Raw genomic sequence first — 22,568 nt, forward strand, 5'->3', positions numbered from 1 at the left:
CTTATGTCATCAACCTGGTCACATAGCTAGATATTATCCAACACTTGGCCATAAGACCTCAAAAGAATAAAAACCATGCTGAGCTCTTTCATGGAAGAGTGTAAGTGGAAAAAAGAAGATAGAGTTAAATTCTTTAGCTCAAACTTAGCGACATCCGAGATAGCCTATTTGACCTCAAGTTTATGCCCTTACACATAGAGAGCATGAAGAACCTATTTTTGCGGATGCGGATGCTAATAGTTTGACGAGTTTTATATTTTCTTACACATCATATGAATATTGTTCCAATTATCATGTGTGATTTTCTCTATTTATGTATTTTTAGAGTTTGTGTTTCATTTTAGTTATGTTATCCTATTTTGAATGCCATGTTATTCTAGTTTGTTATCCTGTTTCAAATGATGGGGGCAGTTTAGTTAACTTATTTTGTATCACATGCTTGATTTATTGTATCTATTTCTTATTTTATTGAACAAGATCTAAACTTTTTTCATGAAAACTTATGAATAGTTCATGAAATTCTTTGGAAAAAAGAAGATAGAGTTAAATTATTTGGCTCCAACTTAGGGACATCCAATATAGCCTATTTGACCTCAAGTTTATGCCCTCACACATAGAGAGCATGAAGAACTTATTGTTGCTGATGTTTTGCTAATAGAGTTTGATGAGTATTATGTTTTCTTACACATCATATGGATATTGTTTCAATTATCTCGTATTGTGTGTTTTTCTCTATTTATGTATTTTCAGAGTCAGTGTCTCATTTTAGTTATGTTATCCTATTTTGAATGCCATGTTATTCTAGTTTGTTATCCTGTTTCAAATGATGGGGGCAGTTTAGTTAACTTATTTTGTATCACATGCTTGATTTATTGTATCTATTTCTTATTTTTATTGAACAACATATCTTTACCTAGTTTAAATAACAAGCTATAAGACTTTTGAGTTAGTCTGTCTAGCGTGACATAAATTCTCACTTTATCTTTTATGCATTTGCACGGCCTGGTTTTGCAATTTAAATCATAACTCACTTTAGGTTCCGAGATTGTCATCCGATACTACGTAAACTTTTCTATCTTCTAGGCTATTTGTATGATTCTGTCATGCAAATATAAGTCCTAAATAATAAAACTGGCAGAATGAAACATCAAATAACATCTTCTTGAAATTAAAGTGAAACAATAAGATAGTTTGGGAAGTCACCGAGATTTCCCTCAGAATCTGTGATATCCCATACTTTTCTTTTATTTGACTCTAGAAATAAATATTCTCATTTAGTCCCATTTCTCTTTTGACTTTTCTATGTCAAACCTTGAAAACCTTGAACTTTGAATTCACTAAGATAGATACCTCTGATCATTATTGAGAGTTCCCTTAAGTGACTTCAGTTATTTGAGAGTTAATTAATTATAGGGGCTTGCCTCTATAGAAAGCTTTAAGAACTCAGGTAATATAAACTCTATCTAATTCATAATATTAGTTAAGAGAATTTGTCGGTTAACATAAAGATTATCAGACTAAAACAGGTGTCATAAATTCTTTAGTTTATTTGATCGAGCATCACAGATAAATGACATGTCTATTTCTCGGAATAGGTATGCCACTTGTAGAGTTGTGTCCGTTTATTTAAACTATCATCTATATAAGATCGGTTCGGTCTTGTATTTTCAAAAATTAAAATATTACTTTTTGTTTCAAATTATATATATGGCCGACAATTTCTAATTTGGCGACCGACACCATTAAGCAGGTTTATGGTGAGTCCGTTGGGCCATCTGCCCAATGCCCAAGTCTAATCTCATATATACTCTTTAGTCTTTAGGAAGCTGCAAGACATTATGGCTTGTCTATGGCCCTATCATTGATTGATGATTATGATTTATGAGCTATTTTGAAAGAGCCTAATGAATAAGATAGGTGCTAAAATCTTATTTCCTGTAGATTATTACCCCTAGACAAATGGTTAAATGAGGCAGTGAATTGTCTTCTTATTATAATATTTGATTTATGACCACACCTTAGTGGGATATAAATTTTCCTGCAATCAAATTAACATATAATAACTCTAGTAATAAGTGAACCGACATGCATCATTTCCATATTACTGTTGGATACAAACCACATAAACTTATAAACCTAGTTGATTCAACTATTTTATACAGGGCAAGTAAGTTTTTATATTATTAATCAAATTGATTGTTGATCTATAGAGGATGTTTGTTGAATTTAACAAGGGAGATAAAATTTTAATTAGAACTTATTCGAGGAGTTTTATATCTATAGCGCTCAAGAAGGTAACTATAATGAACTTATAACCTTAGAAGATTATTTAGAAAATAAGCCATATGCAACCATCATGGATTTGAATTATAGTCCTCTTAAATGTTAGGAGCTCTATAGTATTTAATGCAGTGGAGCTGATTAAAAACTATTGAAAGTCAGCATCTGACACTTCTCCATTCACCCTCTTTGTGATTTTTTTCTTCCCCGTCATTGTGATTTGTCTTTACTTGATTTATCTCTTAAGATATTGATGTGCATCATGGAATTTATCAATATATTTTCATTAAATCATCTAGAATAAATCCTGTATGACCTTTTTATCACCACAATAATTGATAAAGTTTAGTGATATCTTATATAATGGTGATAAATATCATTTCTTACGGAGTCATGGATGACTTTGAAGGACTTGCAACAATTATAATTTAATGTGTCAAGACTGTAGTGAACTTTATTTGATGGAGTCAAATTTTTAAATATAGGAAGCGTTGATGTGGAGCACTTAGATCAGATCCCTCATGATCATCGTTATTATATTCAAATCTTGATTTCAAGTACTTGGGACCGTTATTTTGCACATGTGAGATTTTTCTTTTTTTTGGGTCTTATGTGATATCTTTTATGGTTAAGTTATTGTGTTTTTTCTTGTATGTTGAGCCTTTTTTATGTATTTAGTTATTCAAAATCAGGAATCATGTTGGATTTTCTGTTAGTGGTGGGTAATTTGTTATGTATCGATCATTTATCTCTCCATGCCTAGTTGTTCTCTCCCAAGCCTTTTTTTTATATTTTCTTTTGCCATTTGAAATCTCAACCATTTACCTCATCTCCTTGGTCTTTGTCACCATCTCTTTAAATTTATAATTTATCTTTTTCGATGATTTTCTTAATTCTCCTTCTATGGTGGATTTACTAGTCGCCCCTTTTCTTTCTTTTATCTAGCTCATAAAAACTTGTTTTCCTCCACCTTACGCTTAATAAAAAATAACTCGTTTGGCATATAATGTTCTTGTTTATGAATGAAATAATTTTTCATGCTTCCACACTCTTATGTTCTCCTTCGTATGAAGATGACTTCTTCGGTTCACTGTGTGCTACCCCTCCGAAAGAATTTCTAAATTAAGAATATTAGAGTAAAAGTTAAGGATTGCAAAGGTTCAACCTTCATTGAAGTTCAAAATATCTGTTGGATTTTTACAGAGTAAATGTATCCAGCTGGCCACATCGCTAGTTTAGAATTAACCATTTTTGTCACAATCAATGACTGTGAATTGTCATATTTCTAGTCACCATTATCATAGATGTAACACTGAAATGATTTTTTAATACCTTTGAGCATTAATAAACTAAATGATAAATGCTGCTTAAACTTTGAGAAGCTAGTAACGCTCCTCTTATGCTTCGGCTCTCTTGTGTTCTCCTTCATATGAAGATGACTTCTTCGGGTTCACTGTGTGCTACCCTTACGAAAGGATTTCTAAAATTAAGAAGATTAGAGTAAAAATTAAGGATTGCAAAGGCTCAACCTTCATTGAAGTTCAAAATATCTGTTGGACTTTTACAGAGTAAATGAATCCAGCTGGCCACATCGCTAGTTTAGAATTAACCATTTTTGTCACAATCAAGGACAGTGAATTGTCATATTCTAGTCATCATTATCAAAAATGTAACACTGCAATGATTTATGTGCCTTCCTCTTAGGAGCGTTACTAGCTTCTCAAACTTTAAGCAGCATTTATCATTTAGTTTATTAATGCTCAAAGGTATTAAAGAATTCTCAAACTCTTCTTAATATAAGGCTGGAATTTGGTTTAGTCTCTTCTTCTATTCATCATTCACTTCTAATGATAGATGCTAGATTTTCTTGACTGGAAGTTTGTTGTAGCTCAAGCAACACATACTCATAGTATTCGAATTACTATTTAGATCTGCATTTGACTTGAAGCAACTAAAGGCACTAACCAAGTTGCTGGAATTCATTAATGGCCATGTCAACTTGGAAGAAGTGAACCACGCCAGCACAATTTCAACCTCAAGATCATGCAACTCCTAAATCTAAAAAATAATGTACAAATTTATTCACTACAAGCATAAACTTCAAATTCACCAGAGCTTTATTTATTTATTTATAGGATTTAATAACACCAAATCCTATAGTGTTAATTCTTCCCATTCAATTCTTCAAAATTGAACCTTTTCTTCTCCTAAAAATGATTTACTTTTATAATCTTTTAAATAAACTTAATTCTCTCTTTATGATAATCTATGCTACGTTGATACTCAAACAACCAACCCATCTCCAAAATCAAATCAAAGTTAATTAATGGCAACATAATTAACTCAGCTGGAGACTTAGGGTCAGTTTGGTGCAGCTGCAGCTTATTAATAAGCTTCTGAATAAGCTGCTGAAAAATAATCTACTGATCAAAAAACAATGGTGACTACTAATTTTTTTTTTTTTTTGTAGAAAAGCCAAACCACAGCTAGAAAGCTGTCAGCGCACCTAGCTAGGAAATGTGTGAAAATGCTTATTTCGGCTGTTTGAAAATTTAGTTTTTTGAAAAAGCTACCAAAATGCAGTTTACCCAAACAGGTTTGGATGCGTTTTCAAAATGCACCGAGCTAAATAAGTTGCCTCAGACGGATTTTTGAACATTGGATTTAGGAGTGTTATATTTTTTAATGTTCACACAATGTTGGTATAAAGCAATTGGCCTATTAGCTCAGTTGGTTAGAGCGTCATGCTAATAACACGAAGGACAGGTTCGAGACCTACATGGGCCGCTGGTCAAATAATTTCTTGGGCCATGGCAACCACTTTTATGTGTTTACAAAATTATCCCTAAATTATATTTTAACACTATCATTGCGGGTCCCGAATCCCCGATGTTAAAAGTGTAGGGTTGCATTAGGTAGTCGATAATTAGCGTAAAATTTATCGGAAAATCATGAAGTGAATCCTTTTGATCATTTTGTAAAGCTAAGGCGTCCCCTAGAAGCAACGCGCTGTATGACTTGAATACAGTGAAAAATGTGTAAAGCTAAGGCGTCCCCTAGAAGTAACGCGCTGTATGACTTGAATACAGTGAAAAATGTGCAAGGGTCGTTACATCGGCGCCCGTGTGTAGTATCAAATAAGCAAAGGTTCCCACGTTACGAACGGATGCGGGTAAATAATTTAGTTAATGAAACTAATATTAGGATAAGATCTTGGAATATAGGTACTCTCACATGCAAATTATTGGAATTAGTTGATATTATGATTCATAGAAAGATAAATATCTCATGCATTGAAGAAACTAAATGGGTTGGAGAAAATGCTAAGGAGATTGATAACTTAGGTTTTAAATTTTGGTTTTTAGTTAAGAGTCGCACAAAAAATATTGTAGGTGTAATTACAAATAAGAGTTTGAAAGATAATGTTGTATAAATTAATAGAATTGAAGATAGAATAATAGTTATTAAAAAAATTGTTGATACTAAGATTTTTAATATTATAAGTGCTTATACTTCTCAAGTAGGTTTAGATATAAGTTCTAATGAATAATTCTGGAATGACTTAGAAAACTTAATATAAATAGTACCTCTTGAAGAAAGAATTTCTATTGGAGAATATTTAAATGGACATGTCGGTAGAGTGATAGCTGATTTTAGAAATTTTCATGATAGCTACATTTCTTTAGTGATTAATGAAGAAGGTAGAGTCATATTATATTCTGCTTCAACATATGATTTTGTTATTGCTAATACTTTATTCAGAAAAGATATTTGCATATTATTACTTATAAGAATGGATTTAATAAAACATAAATTGATTATATTCTTGTGAGAAGAAGAGATCATCGAGAATGTAAAGATTCTAAGGACATTTCAAGTGAGGATTTAAGGACTCAACATCGATTATTAGTTATGAATTTTAAGATGAAGAGTTGTAAAATAAAGAACATTAGGAATCATTGTCGTAGAATTAGATGAGAGCACCTAAAAAACAAATAAAATTATTTTTATGAGTGAACCTTAAGATTTTAAGATTTGGGATGTTCTTGAAGAAACAAATTCTATGTGGGATAAAATAATAAATATTATTAAACAAGTGACAAAAAATGTATTTGGACAAAAAATGTATTTGGAGAATATGTATTTGGAGAATTAAAATAAAAAGTTTCTATAAATAAAAATAATTGGTGGTGGAATAACAAGGAAAGATAAAATATAAGTTGTGTTATAAAAATTGGTTTAAATGTAAAAGCTCAGAGAGCTGAGAAAAATATAAAATGCCCATAGGGAGTCTAAGAGAACATTTGGTGATGCTAAATATTCTGCTTTTAGTGCTCTTTATAATAAATTAGATACTTAAGAAGGTGAAAAAAATATGTATATACTAGCCAAACAAAGAGAAAAGAAAAGTAAGGATTTAACTCGAGTAAAGTGTATTAAAAATGAAATTAAAAGGTGATTTTCTTAGAAAAAGATATTCAACATAGGTGGGTGAGTTATTTTGATAAACTTTTAATGAAGTTTTTGAAAATATGATCGGCCTTGATGATTTTAATATTATTAATAATTATAAAATGTTCTGTTTTTACCGTGACATTAGTAAAAAAGAGTTTGAGGATTTAAATAAAATTAATGGTGAAAAATCTGTAGGACCTGATGATATCCAATTGAAGTGTATAAATATATAGGAGAATTGGGAGTTTCTTGGCTTACTAAACTCTTTAATATTATTTTTAAAGCTAAAAAGATGCATGAGTTAAGTAAGAGTTTTTTGGTCTTTGGTTTGGTCTTTGGGTGCACAAGAGTGTGTAAATTATAATGAAATTAAGGATGTTTCATACTTTAAAATTATGGGAGAGGATAATTGAACATAGGACGTAGTACAAAGATTTCTCATAATCAATTTGGATTTATGCCAAGTGTCAATCAGGAAGGATGAAAATCAGACAGCTAAATTAAGAGTTTTCTTATTTCTGATATTTTTACTCTGATATATTTCCTTTTTAGCTGAATATTTAGATTAATAATATGTTTTATTAAGTTACCTAAAATTGATTATATGCACATTATTTTGTACCTAAAATAGATTGTAAGATTGCTATTTAATGGAATAAAAGCAAAGAGAAAAGTCAATTGAGCCTATTCAGAATTTAGCCTATTTTTCTCAAAATTTTGATATAGTATCAGAGCCAAATTTTTGCCCTAACCACCGACAATCGTTGAAGGACCGTCAAAACTCTCTTCCTGCTGGTCTTCTTGCGGGAAGGGAGGAACTATTTCTCCTCCTTTGATTCGCCTTCTACCGCGGGAAGGGAGGAACTATTTCTCCGCCTTCGATTTGCCTTCTACCGGTTCATCTCAGGCTTCAGTTACAGATATGTAGTCCTCTATATGGGCGGCAAGGGCGGCAACAACACAACGTGGATGAACATGGCGGTTCTGGTGACGTGCGTACACAATTTTCATGGTAATCGTGGTACGATCTCAGGATACTGAAGGGCTACGTGGGACTCAACACCGCCATCTTCACTGATCTCTGCTCTGCTCTTTTTACCGATGTCCCAGACTCTTTCATCCTCATGCTAGTCGTCGTATCTGTTGTTCTCTGAGCCATCGCTATGGTCTTCCTCCGTGAGACATCGTTTGGAACTCTGACGCGAAATCATCTCCGTCGTCAATTTCAATCCCGCTATCGCAACTCTCCATCGCCTTCTTCCTCCGATTCGACGAGTTCCAGACAAAGCCAACCGTCGCTGTGAATGACGCGTAGAATCTCTCGGATCTTCTCTGCTGGTCTCATCGTTCTTCTCGCCACTCCGACTATCGTGCCGACGTTCCTCTGGTTCAAGGCTCGATCATCCTCACTGCGAGTGGTTGATTTAGACCTGGAGGTGGCTGTGATTCAAGCGCCGCTCCTCACCGGTAGCAGCACGAAAAAAAAAAACTACCGACGGAACCGACAGTGAGTGGCGATCGGGGAACAGACCTGGAGGTGGCTGAGAGTCTGATTCAAGCGCCGCTCCTCACCGGTAGCAGCACGGAAAAAAAAAATTACCGACGGAACCGACAGTGAGTGGCGATCGGGGAAAGCGGAAAGCGGATTCAGAAGAAACTGGAGATCGAAGAGGACATACTATATGGGAAGCTATGAGGAAATTGGAGTTCTGGTCATTGTTCGTCTCGTTTCTCTGTGGCGTGAGAACGGGGATGGCTGTAATGAATAATATGGGGCAGATGGGTCTCTCCAATTGCTACTCTGACGTCTCCATCTTCGTCTCTCTCATCAACATCTAGGGCTTCTTCGACACTCTTGAGCTCTCTCGGGGCTTAGGCACTCTGAGGCTTCTGCCTCTCGGTCTTTGGCACTCCAAGAGGGCTTCGACACTCTGAAACTTCGGCCTCTAGGGCTTCGACCTTTCGGGCTTCGACACTTTTGGGCTTTGGCATTTTTGTGTTTCGGCATTTTTAGGCTTCGGCCTTTCGGGCTTCAACAGTCTTCTGCTTCGGCCCTCTTGGGCTTCGGCATTTTCAGGCTTCTGCACTTTCAGGCTTCGGGCTTCATCACTTTTGGGCTTTAGGTTTCGACATTTTTAGACTTCGACACTCTTAGTCTTCGACACTTTCAGGCTTCGGCACTCTCAGGCTTGACACTCTTGGGCTTCGACAATCTGAAGCTTCGACACTCTGAAGCTTCGACACTCACGATTTGAGGATTTTTTTATCTCGGCAGTGTTATCAGTTTCTTGTTGGCAGATTGATGCTTTCTGATCAGTCAGCATCAGTTTGAGGTGAGGATGTCAATCATGAATGATGGAAATCAGTCGGCTAAATTAAGAGTTTTCTATAATTAGAAGCTTTCTTATTTCCAATATCTTTACTCTGATATATTTTTTTTTAGTTGAATATTTAGATTAAAAAGATGTATTATTAAGTTACATAAAATAGATTATATGCACTTTATTTTGTACCTAAAATAGATTGTAAGATTGTTATTTAATAAAATGAAAGCAAAGGGAAAAATCAGTTGAGCCTATTCAGAATTTAGTCTATTTTTCTCAAAACTTTGACACCAAGCAGGTCTACTATGGAAGCTATACTTTTATTGAGAAGTTTGATGGAGATGTTCAGAGAGAATAAGGAGAATCTACATATGATTTTTATTGATCTTGAAAATACTTTCGATGAGGTTCCAAGAGATATCTTTTGGAGAGTTATAGAAAAGAAATGTGTTGATATGATTTATATTCAAGTAATCAAAGATATGTATACTAGAGCTGTTACCTCTGTTCGAATAGAGGATTGACCAATTATTTTCATATTTCATTTGGATTACATCGGGGATCGTCTTTAAGTTCATATCTTTTTTGCTTCAGTTATGGATGCTCTTACTGAACATTTACAAAAGGATGTACCATGGTGTATTGTTTTTGCTGATGATATCCTTCTTGTGGATAAGACCAGAAAAAACTTGAATTATGGATGTCTACGTTGGAGTTTAAAGGCCTTTGTTTGAGTAGAACTAATTTGAATTCATGGAATGTAATTTTAGTAGTAGTAGCTCTAGTGACAAAATTGTTACTATGGGTGATCAAATTATTAAAAGGTATGAACGCTTTAGATATCTTGAGTCTATTGTCAAAGTGATGATGATATAGATGGGGATGTTATTAGTAGAATTCAAGTTGATTGGTTGAAGTGGAAGAATACTTTGAGCCTATTGTGTGATAGAAAAGTACGACTTATTGTATGATAGAAAAGTACGACTTAGACGGAAAAGAAAATTTTATAAGATGGTGATGAGGCCTGCAATGCTCTATGGAGCTGAATGTTGGCCTTTAAAAGAGAAGCATAAAACTAAGTTGAGTGTTGTCGAGATGAGAATACTTAGGTGGATGAGTGGCTTTATACTTAGAGACAAAATGCGAAATGAATATTTCTGTGATAGGGTTGTTGCAGCTCCAGTGATGGACAAAATTAGTGAGAGTCGTCTTAGATGGTTTGGTCACATTAGACGTCGACTATTTGATGATCCGATTAGGAGAGTAGATGTTTTAGATTCGACTTATGTTAAGAAAGACAGAGATAAACTTAGAAAGACTTGAACATTTTGTATAAAAAATCATCTTAATTTATTAGAATTTAATTAAAATATGACATTCAATAGAACACAATGGAAAAGAAGGATTCATGTAGCCGACTCCACTTAGTGGGATAAAGGTTTATTGTTGTTGTTGTTGTACTGTTGTTGTTGGTTGTTGTTGTACACAATGTAGATTATCTAATTGAGAAAAAACAACTATTTTCCAGCGCCTTCATATTAGTTGTTTATCCCCTAGAGTGCATGACCCAAGTGAACATAAACGACAACAATACAATTTTATTTTTATCTTGGCTGAAATTTAACATTTCTCTTCTTTTTTTGAATGCTAAAAGGGAGATACCTTAGTATGTATATTTACTAGGCCAACTTACAGCACAAGGATTGATGGATGCATAATCCTAAATATTCTGATGAGCTTTAGCTACATTGATCTTGTTAGCTAGAGAACTTTCATGTTATTGCATGATTGGACATCCTTTCACAACAACCTCAGGACTTGTAGGACAATTAGCTAGCGGACAATAATCACTTGCATCACCACCCCACCAATCTATGCCATTGATGTTCCTAAATTGCATAGCAAAGAAGATTAGCACTCCCATGAAAGCTACTCCAGCTTCTAAGGCCGCCGACATCACATAGGTATGTCTTGCCCACCAGTTCTTGTGCCTTCTGTAAATGTAATAATTGAAGTAAATACCGACCATACCCCACATTGTGTAGTTCACTGTGTGCGCTGGTGGGATGGCACCTCCGCCGGAGAGTAGCAGGGGAATGTGAATATGTTTTAGCCACCTCGTCTCAGGGAATGCCTTAGCAAGCAACCAAAACGGAATGGGTAACAGGAAACCTATTAAGAAGAAATAGTTCAGAAGTGAGTAATGACCAAGTTTGCCAAATATTCTCTTAGGGCCTACAAGACCCCAAATGATGTTGATAGTGAAGAGGAAGTTATCCACAGGGCAAGTCCATGGGCTCCCTGGAGGAAGTTTGCTTGTGTCGCATATATTCTTTACAGAGTTAAGAAGAAACCATGTTGTTGCAAATTGAACACATGTTGCTATTATGGTACCTGTCAACTGAAATTTTTTTTTAAAAAAACATAGGTAGAAGTCAGTGTTCTGAAGATATAACTATTTCAATGATGATGTCATATGCTGGGATGACTAAGTGATTGCTTGTGATCAATTTTATTATTTTTTAAATTAAAAAAAAAACATTTTTTTTGTATGTTTTCTATGTGTTTTGTTTTTTATTTCTAAAAACAAATTAACATTTTCTTCAAAACACTTAAAATAATAGGTGTTTTGATTGCTTTAAAAAACAATTATATCTTAATCAAATATGTCAAACATATTTTGTTTCAAAACAAAATTAAAAAAAATAATAATAAAAATAAAAAATAAAATTGATCCCAAACAACCCCTAAATATGTGATGGAAATGTTATTGTTAGACGGTGATGGATGCTTGTGATTCAACATTTGTATCTCTGTTTCAGTGTTGAAATAATATGGTTATCATCTGTGCATATGCATGTTTATAATCATTCATAATGTTTGAGTAACTATCATGTTCATTAAGAAGTGAAATTCATATTCATGTTTATAATCATTCGTAATGTTTGAGTAACTATCATGTTCATTAACAAGTGAAATTACACTGAAGAACTGTAATTAGAACTTTTTTGAGCGTAGAATGGTGCATATAAAGCCAAAACAGACCTAAAACTCTTTATTTTATTTTATTTTTTTCTTAATATAAACAATCAAACAAAAAAAAAACACTTTTCAGGAAACTTTGTGTTTATCAGATTGATGTAGTATGTTGTAAAATACATGATCTTGGTAGTTTTTTTTATAGCTGGTGTTTAAATATTTTAATTGTGATGTCTTTTTAATGTGCAGAAATGAAAGTTAGGATTTCTTTTATTTGCTTTAGGAAGTTACCTGTACAATAAACATGGACTTTGGTGGTATCTTCATGTATTTTCCCAAGTTTAGGTCACTAAGAAGTGTGAGTGCGTGGTTAACACTGATGCTGCCATAAGTCTTGAATGTCACATTTGCAAGAGGCTTTCCAGGTAATATTAAGCCTATGATGTACTCTGTAATGACATAGAGCCCTACTCCCTGTATTGCAATTTTTAAATTTTATAAACTAATAGTAATTCATCATTATAGCACAAATTTGAAAAGTTTTTCTTTTAGACATTTTAATTTACGGTATGGCCAATTGGCCTACTAGTAATAGTTTATTTTGCCTAAGAAATATTCTGTGCCCTTTAATGGTTTGCTGTTTTTTTCTTTTTTTTTAATAAAGAACAAACAATAAAATTAAAGGGCAGCAGACCTGATTTGTAGTTGCCTGGATAACTCCAAAAGGTAATGTGAAGAGAAAAGCCATGCCGCAAGCAAAGAATAACCCCCACCATGGAAGTTGTAGTTGTCTGTTAAAACCTAAGCATGTAAAAATGGAGAGTCCAAGTGTAGAAATTAAGAGAACATGGAACCACCATTGAGGTACTGGCTCATAATTTCTCTTCATCAAACTTGTATGAACATCCTCCATCTTATCTCTAGCATTTTTCCACATCTTCCAAATATCCCTGATAAATAATTAAAGATAATTCAATTAAGTTTAAATAGAAAAATAATTGATGTAATTAGCCTTAGCTTTTCATTTTTTCATACTTCCCATTATGTAGAGCAACATGCATGATGGAAGCTGTTAAGGTTGCAAAACTCAGGCCATAGGAGAAGGAAAATATAATACTAGTGTTAATCTTGCTGTAGTTCTCTTGTTCTTGAACATTTAGAGTAAATGTTCCGCCATTGATGATCCTTGTGATGTTGTAGATGTTTCCAGAACTGTCAAAGACATTGGAGGAGATCATAGGGAACCGTTTGGCGTTGTAAGTGTTGGTCCAATATGTAATTGGGAGGAGAACATAAATTTTTAAGAAGAAGCTTATCATTATGTTAAATATAGCCATTGAGGGTGTGGCTAATGGGCTGCCAAGGAAGCCAGCAACTGTGGACCAGTCAAGACCAAAAGAGCCAATTCCAAGTCCGTTTAGTCCCGAACCAATTTGCTGCATTGTGACGGAGTTCTTATATACTAAACAGATAAAAGAGATGGCAGAGATGGCTGGGAAGATGAAGCCAGGGATGACATAGTATGCAAAGCTTGCTATGAAGACAATGATGAAGAATTGAAACTGTGTTATTGCTCCCTTCTTTCTGCTCTCCTTTTGATGCAGTGCTCTGCGAAATTAGTGAGCAAGTGGTAAGATATTCTCTAAAATAATATATGTTATGAATGCAGATATCCATTACCGACAAGTTTGTAAATTTAATACTTGAAGAGGGAGACTTGAACAAGGTTTGCTGGCCACCACATATATGGAGATTCAACCAGGAATTTTCTGAAAATACCAGCCCAACCATAACCAAGCAGCTGTAATTTGTTTCAAAGAGAAGTATAACTTAATCCTAAATTACGAAGGAAAGCTTAAAAAAACAAAAAATTGCTAGTTATGCACTTTTAATCTAGTTTCTCACCTGTGATGTTTGTGCTAGCAGGAAAGCTGCCCTGAGATTGATCTTTCTATGGTAGAAAGCTTTGACGACAGTGACAATATGAACCGAATAAACGCCATCTGCTCCTGTGCCTGCAAAAATGGCTATAAGACAATGTTCTTTCATTGTAAATGATCCCGGGTTGAGCGAGAAGGCCCAGTTAGTGAATGGGAGCTTTATGTCTTTCTTGGGGAGAGTTACTGCAAGAAACCTCCCGATGGGCAGTGTTACAATTTGAACGCAAACTGAACTGATATACAGTGTATTTTTCCTGAACCCAAAAAACTGATTTATGAAGGAGAGCAACACACAGGAGCTCACTCCAAGCAGCCATGTTCGAAATGTTAATGCAGATTGTTTTGGATTGTCAACTGGGTCCACCGTTAGCCTTACCTCCTCAATGGGATGATTGTTCTCTTCAACTGTAAATGATTTAGTTTGTCAGTTTACTTGTGGTCACTCTCTTTATCCAAGAGCTGAGTTCTCTACAAATCATTTATATATATTTGGTAAGTTAAATTGTGATAACTCTTTCTTCCAAGAGCTTATTTCAGGTCACAAAATGTTGATATTTTTTATTCTTTCTTGTTTTTTTTTTAATTGAATGGAAATTTAAATATGCCTGAATATGGGTTCAACTGATTTGAGACTGTTGTTGCATGATGATAGGATGTTTCGTTAATGAAGCTGTTCAGATTTCTTCTAGAATAGATGGCATCGGGTTGTGTTGAAGACATTCAGGTTTTGTTCTTGAAACTGTTTAAATTACTTTCATTTATAATGAAATAAAAAAAATGTGGCACAATAGTAAAAGGGTAGTAAGATTTCTGATAGAGTTGAAAATGCAAGGAGATGTCAAGGTGTCAATTTTTCTCCAAAATGGGGGCGATCTTTATTGAAGTCTGGTTAAGATTGGTTTTAAAACATTTGGATTTACTTTGATGAGTGCTATACAAGAGTTGATTTATGTTCATTTGTTTCATACATCTCAAAGAAAATTCAAAATATTTGAAATCATCTTAACTTAAGCTTGATTAAGATATCCACACCTAGCTTTTCTACTATGAGAATTGACGACTAAATTTGCTTTAGAAGATAATTAAAAAACTACACCAATTTTTAATTTTGATTTGATTTCATGGGTTATTTTGCACTAAAAATATGGATTGATAAAACTAAGTTAAATGTCAATTTGATCATACGATGTGTGACTATTTTGAGTAGAATAGTCTTTCTTTATGAAATTATTTTGTTGTTGAGTCCAAGATGGACTTTTCTCCTAATAAGAGGATGCTTGTTCTCTTCCTCACAGTGTTTTTGCCTCTGTTATTCCTTAAAACCATTAATTATAGATGTAAATATGTGTATGTATTTATATGCATGTGTATCACTAGAAAAGAAAATTTGCAAAAGATCGACTAGAGTTAGCCATTGGGATAGCTAGCTAAAAGCATATTCGTGGGACAGGGAACCGATATAATTTTGAATAAAAATGTGTTATGTTTTTGTCTTTGAAATAAATATTTTATGCTATTAAATAAAAGCAGGTCAACAATATTTACAGTATAATACTTAGTTTAAAATATCTATTAAAAAGGAAAATTATAACATACATTTTTTTTGAAAATTATGACGGTTCCTTGTCCCATGAACCTGCTTTTAGCAAGCTATCCTCTAGCCAATCTTTTGCCAATTTTCGTTTGTAGTGGCATGGACTGGGGGCATTCCCCAAATAAGTCATTTTTGAAGTACTTCCGTTTAGAAGGAAGACTAAGGATCTTCCCAAAGAGATTCTTCTCATATCTCTTCTATTTGTCAATTCAAGAGCTTATCTATTTATTAGTCAATAGCTAAGAAATTTTTACCTAAGGTGTTTAAAGTCAATGCTCCAAGGTAGTTATATGTGTTAGTCTTCTGGAGCCAAAGTACTGAGGGAAGACCAAGAACCCGATGCCTAAGCGCAGTGCTTGGGAGCTCAAGCGAAAAAAATTTGGGCGCTGCTTCTAAAGGAGGCGCCTTTGCGCCCACTATGGGCGTTTTTACGCCCATGTTTTGGCGCTCGATAGAAAAGGGTGTGCCTTTGTGCTCCCCTTTGGCGCCAAAGCACCCAACTATGCTGAGCGCGATTCTGCTTCCCAAGAGACGGGCGCTTTTGCACTCAGATTAGTTGGTACGCAAAATTATTTGTTTTAAACCAATTTCGAGCGGCTTTTCTTTAAGACTTCCTCGGATGTTATTTAACAAGTTCCTAGTGAAGGAGAGAAGAGTTGGATAGGAAAATTTCTGGGATCTCGGTGTATGTTGTTCGCGTCGGATCGGAGAAGGAAGATTGTGGTGCGTCTTGTAAGTTTCTTTGTGTGGGTGTGGAGAAAAAACTTTGTGAGTTCTTTGTAAAAATATCTGATTTTCATATTGAATTTGTGGTGGTGTGGCTTCGTGATTTTTTCTCGTTCTCGGGTTTTTCCACGTAAAATTCTCGTATTATTATTTTTTTTTATTGTCTTTTTGTTTAAATTTATTGTTCTAGTTTTCCCAAATCCCGTAATCCTATTCCGCAGTAAAACTAGAAGGAGATTTTTTTCGAATAGTTTCTCCCAACAAACTGATATCAGAGCGGGGTTCGATTCAAATAGAAGCAATGAGTGAAGAAGCAAGGTTCAAGGTGAAGAAGTTCAATGGGACGAATATCGCTTTCTGGAAGTTGCGGGTAGAGGATTTGTTGTTTGATAAAAAAAATGTACTTGCCACTATAAGGAATCACAAGGAAGCCTGAGTCCATGTCTATGAAAGAATGAGAATTGTTGGATTGAACGACCTTATGTTTGATCGGGTTATCACTTTTCTCATTTGTTTCTTTCAATATTATGAATGAGAATACTACGGTGGATCTAATGGGGGCATTGACCAAGATGTACAAAAAATCTTATGCTTCCAATAAAGTTTTTCTGATGAACAAATTATTCAACTTGAAGATGGTGGAAGACGGTTTAGTGGTGGAGCAACTCAATAAGTTCAACACTGTGACGAGTCAATTGTGTTATGTGGGGATGAAGGTTGATGAGGTCAGAACACTGGTGATACTATCTTCATTGCTAAACAGTTGGGATGGTTTGGTGACGATGATGAGTAACTCTTCAGGTTTTTTGAAGTTGAACTTTGATGACATTGAGGGTCTGATGCTGAATGAAGAAGTTCGCAAAAAAACTGTGAATGATGAATATTCAGGTTCTACATTGGATGTTGATAACAGGGGAATGAATTTGGGCAGAAATATAAGCATAGGCAGATCCAAGTCCAAAGAAGGAAAGCCAAGCAGAGAAGAATACTGGAACTGCGGTAAGAAAGCACATTTCAAGAAGGATTGTAAAGCTCCAAGGAAAGCTGGTGGGGGAGAACATGATAGTAGTTTCTCTACTAATGTTTTCACCAGTGAACACATTTCAAGAAGGATTGTAAAGCTCCAAGGAATGGTGGTGGAGAACAGGATAGTAGTTTCTCTACTAATGTTTTCACCAGTGAAATTCAAACTGACTCCCTAGTGTTATCCCTAGTCAGCACTGAGTCCTGCATAGTGGATTCATGTGTCTCTTTTTATATTTGCTTCAATAAAGAGGTTTTTAAAAACAATAGTCAGAATGATCTAGGGAAGGGTTATTTGAGAGATAACAAGGTCTGCAATATAGTAGGAAAGGGTGATGTTGATTTGAAGTTGTCGAATAGAACAATCTGGAAGCTTACTGAAGTCAAACATATTCCAAGTTTGAAGAGAAATCTTATCTCAGCTGACAAAGTCGAGACTTGTGACTACTTTCATATGTTATTCGTGGAAGGTGACCAGGGGTCATTATTGATGGCTTGGGGCAAAATTGAAAGGACTTTTTATTTGATCAGTGAAATGAATAATTTCATTAATGTGGCTAGAATAAGGGCGGATGGGTCTGTGGCATCGGGCTTGGCCATATGAGCGAGAGAAATCTATGAAGTCCCTACCTTCAAATAATAAGCTTCAGGGTTTGTAATTAGTTGATCTGGATTTCTGTGAAGATTATATATATGTGAAGCATAAGAAAGTTTCTTTTTTGAAGAGTGGGTCAATGGCGAAGTCAAAGAAACTGGAGTTAGTGCAAACTGTTGTATGGGGAAATACTCCAGTTCAGTCTTCTTGGAGGTTCTCACTATTTTGTCACATTTATTGATGATCACACGAGAAATGTTTCGGCTTATTTCATAAAACATGAATCTGATGTATTTGAAGTCTTTAAGAAATGAAGACTAGTAGAAAATGCTACAGACTTGAAGCTGAAGTGTCTCAGTTCAGATAATGGGGGTGAGTACCGTGATCAAAATTATAGAAATTTCTGTGCTACCGAGCAGGTTAGGCATGAGTTCATTGTCCCAAGGACACTGCGACAGAATGGTGTAGTTGAGCGCATGAGCAGAACAATCACGAAGAGTGCTAAGAGCATAAGGTTGCATGCAAGCTTGTCAAAATAGTTTTGGGCTGAAACAGTTAACACTGCAGTTTATCTGGTTAATCGTAGTTTGTTAGTGCCTTTAAAGGAAGACTTACCTAAAGAAGCCTGGAGTGACAAAAAGGTATGTCTATCTCATTTAAGAGTATTTTGGTTTTCTGCATATGTGCATGTTAATGCAGGTTTAGAAGTAAACTTAACTCGAAATCTGTTAAGTGAAACTTTATTGGATATGACTCAGATGAGTTTGAGTACAAGTTCTGGGATTATCAGAATAAAAAATTCATCAGGAACAGGGATGTCACCTTCAACGAGATGGACATGTAAAAGGACAGGGTCAAACTCGGGACAATCTTTCAGCTACTTCTGAAGAATCCAAATATGTGGAGATAGATGATACTAGTGGTCAATAAAATGAAGATAGAAGAAGTGCTCAACTAGAAGGAGTACTGGAAGCTCCTCAGACATCTGCTACAGAAGTTAGGAGATCTAGCAGAGTGAAACAACCCATACAAATGTATTCTTCTTCCTTATACTATTTGCTACTAACTGATAGTGGTGAACCAAGGTACTTTGAGGAGGCCACTGAAGTTGAATATTCAAGGGAGTGGAAGCTTGCCATGGATGAAGAAATGTAATATTTGGAGTCAAATCAAACTTGAGATTTGACAGTACTACCAAATGAAAAAAGATTAGTGCACAACAAGTGGGTCTACTTGTCGAATAAGGAGTCTGATGGTAGGAAGCGTTACACGACATGACTTATTGTGAAGGGTTTTCAACAAAGGGAAGGAATGGATTATACAGAGTTCTTCTCCCTAGTGGCGAAGATGAGGGTTGTGCTGAGTCTAGTAGCAGAAGATCTACATCTGGAGCAGATGGATGTAAAAACAGTTTTCTTAAGTGGAGATCTGGAGGAGGAATTGTATATGGTGCAGCACAACAAGGTTCTAAGAAAAGAAGGTTTGGTCTGCAGATTGAAGAAGAGCCTCTGTGGCTTGAAGCTAGCCCTTAGACAGTGGTACAAAAGTTTGACAAGTTTATGCTAGACAATGGGTATTTGAAGTGTCAGTCACACCACTGTTACTTCATTAAATACTTCAGTAACTATTATATTTTGTTTCTTTAGTATGTGGATGACATGCTGATTGTAGGAAAAAAATATGGAGAAAATCAGGGAATGAAGGATCAGTTATTAAGTGAGTTTAAGACGAAGGATTTAGGTCGAACCAGCAAGATCCTCGGAATGAGAATCAACAAGTATATGAGTGTAGGAACACAAAAATTGGCTTAGGCAGAGTATGTTGAAAAAAACCTACAGAGGTTCAACGTAAGTGAGACAAACAGTAAATACTCACTTAGGTAGTCACTTTAAATTATTTAAGGAGCTATCGCCTAACTCTGAAGCAGAGCAAGCATAGATGGAGAGAACTCCATGTGTTTCAGCAATTGGAAGTTTGATGTATGTGATGATTTGTACCATGATAGATATTGCATATGTAGTGGGAGTGGTCTACAGGTACATGGGCAATCCAGACACACATCATTGGAAGACGGTAAAGTGGATTCTTAGATATTTAAGGGGAACAATCAACATGACACTTTGTTGTGGAAGTGCAGGGATCAGTCTATAGGGATTTGTAGATTCAGATCTGACAGGAGATGTGGACAGTATGAGAAATACAACGGGGTATATCTGCACATCGGGGAGCACAGCGGTGAGTTGGGTTTTCAGGTTGTAGAAGGTCGTTGTACTTTCCACTATGGAGGCCGAATATATTGCTATTACTGTTGCTAGTAAGGAAATGATTTGGCTACATGGTTTATAATGGCAGAACTGGGCAAGGGGTGGGGGATTGGAAAACTCTTCAGTGATAATATGAGTGTGATTCATCTTGTTAAGATCGTTGATTTTCATGCCAGTATAAAACACATTTAGTTAAGGTATCATTTCATTCTCTATTTTCTTAAGGATGGGCAGTTGTTTCTAGAGAAGACACATAGCTCATAATCTTGCGGATATGTTGACGAAAGTGATGACTGTTGAAAAACTGAAGTCGTGCTTGGCTTCAGTTGGGTTTCATGAAGGTTAAAGACCAGGGTTGAGCCACCCTATGATACATGAATATGATGGCAATTCAGATAGAGGTGCAGGTATAGAGGATTGGTGTTGGGTGTTATTATCTCAAAGTGGAAGATTGTTAGTCTTGTAGAGCCAAAGCACCCAGGGAAGATCGAGAACCCAACGACTAAGCCCCAGGTTTGGGTGCTCAAGTGCCTAACATGTGGGCACTGCTTTTGAAGGGTGCGCCTTTGTGCCACCTATGAGTGCCTTTACGCCCCCTATGGGCGCTTTTCTTTTTAGGGTTTAGGGTTTAGAGTTGACAAAGAAGGGGACACTTTTGCGTTTAGTCCGGGCGCTTTTTGCGCCCGGTGCAACTGGCACGCAAAATTTTTAGTTTTAAACCAATTTTGAATGATGTATCTTTAAGACTTTCTTGGGTATTTTTCAACAAGTTTCTAGTGAAGGAGAGAAGAGTTGGAGAGAAGCATTCTGGGAATCAACTTGTGTTGTTCGCGTCAGATATGAGAAGGAAGATTGTAGAGCGTCCTGTAAGTTTCATTGTGTGGGTATGAAAATGAAACTTGTGTGAGTTCTTTGTAAAACTATCTGATTTTTAATTTGTGGTGGTGTTGTTCTGTGGTTTTTTCTCATTATCTGATTTTTTCACGTAAAATTCTCATGTACTTTTCTGGTTATTTTTTATTTTGTTTCTATGCTTAAATTTATTGTTCTGGTTTTCTTGAATCTTATGATTTTAGTCCATGGCGAAATTAAAAGGAGATTCTTTCGGAGTAGTTTCTCTCAACAAAGGGTGGTGCCCTAAGAGTAGAATATACAAAATCCTAGGTAGATTCAATAATGTATGTGCTCTTTTCCTCTTGAAATGAATTCTAGAAGGGCTATATTGCTTAAGGGATGGGATCCCCTTACATCAACCGTTGTCTCCATTGGCTCTTTCCTATTATGCGCTAAGCAGGGATTATATGAAACCTCGCTTTGGCTTTTTCTAAGTGTTCAAAACCATACATCGATGCACTTTAGAGTTACACGGTCACACGATTACACACAAAGAGGAACTAAGGCTTCCGGTCCCAAGCACATCTCCAATTTCATGTGATAACTATAGTCTCTTGTTTCTGAAGCACACATCTTAGAGCGATGGTTTTGACTATTTATATGCTTAAGTTGTGCTCTTCACTCAATGACTCTTCCTTCATTTTCTATCATTTGACCATCTAATTTAGAGTGCTTTGGGTTCTTTAAACAAGAAGCCTTCAGAACGACTGTATTGTGGGAGAACCTTGTGCCAAATTAAGGCGGATTGATGGCTACATATCTATAGAGGTCATGCCATGTCTCTGGTGCTTGCTTGTGGTTGCATATATGTCCATTGACCAATATCATCTCTCTTGTACATCTGCATGCTAGATGACTTGTAGTCCAATGTCCCTTTGGACATTTGTTAGTTGGAACTCAATAGCCATTGCCCTAACTCATAGCCCCACTTTTGGGTTGTGCCAATTAATTACTTGCATGGTTCTATATAAGTGTCATCCTTGGCTTGTCAAGTTGACAAATTTCGACTCTCAGCTCTTTCCTTGTAGATCTTCTACCTAGTATATACCTTATATTGCTAATATTCAATATAATTGTCACCTAGAGACTTATTTGAGAGATTTGCAATTACTATTGTAATGTTGAGCCAATGAATTAGCCCTTATCTATGTAAGAAAAGTGTCGTGTTATCTTGTTTCATATCTTCAATATTATATTATGATGGGTTGTAGCTAAAAATTCCCACTTTTATATAAATTCTTTTATAATAACCTTTGTGATTGGCAATAGCAAATAAGCTCAATAGGATAAATTTTAAATTGCTAGAATATATTCAACTAAAATCAATAAAATATCTAAAATATGAATATATTGCATGAACATTTCCTTGGCCAATCTTTTGAAATTAAATGAACATGCAATATAAATGTCTCAACAAATATGGTTAGGGTAAGGTTAACCACCCTTGAGATAGATTTGTGGCTTATCAGTAAGTAGCACGCTGATTTATTACAT

General features: G+C 35.3%; 1 protein-coding gene across 1 annotated transcript; it reads right to left on the bottom strand.

Annotated features, from left to right (window-relative positions):
* Nucleotides 1–10,661: 10,661 nt before the first annotated feature.
* On the bottom strand, nt 10,662–14,390 carry LOC110018230 (oligopeptide transporter 1-like; the record flags this gene model as incomplete). The annotated part of the gene is made up of 6 exons (XM_020715496.1): nt 10,662–11,460; nt 12,330–12,512; nt 12,733–12,988; nt 13,074–13,646; nt 13,742–13,839; nt 13,944–14,390. Coding segments are annotated over 6 exons (2,181 nt in total), but the record flags the coding sequence as incomplete, so codon positions are not given.
* Between the last annotated feature and the right edge of the window lie 8,178 nt (nt 14,391–22,568).

The sequence above is a fragment of the Phalaenopsis equestris genome, unplaced genomic scaffold, assembly GCF_001263595.1.
Source record: "Phalaenopsis equestris unplaced genomic scaffold, ASM126359v1 Scaffold000002, whole genome shotgun sequence".
Classification (NCBI taxonomy): Eukaryota; Viridiplantae; Streptophyta; class Magnoliopsida; order Asparagales; family Orchidaceae; genus Phalaenopsis; species Phalaenopsis equestris.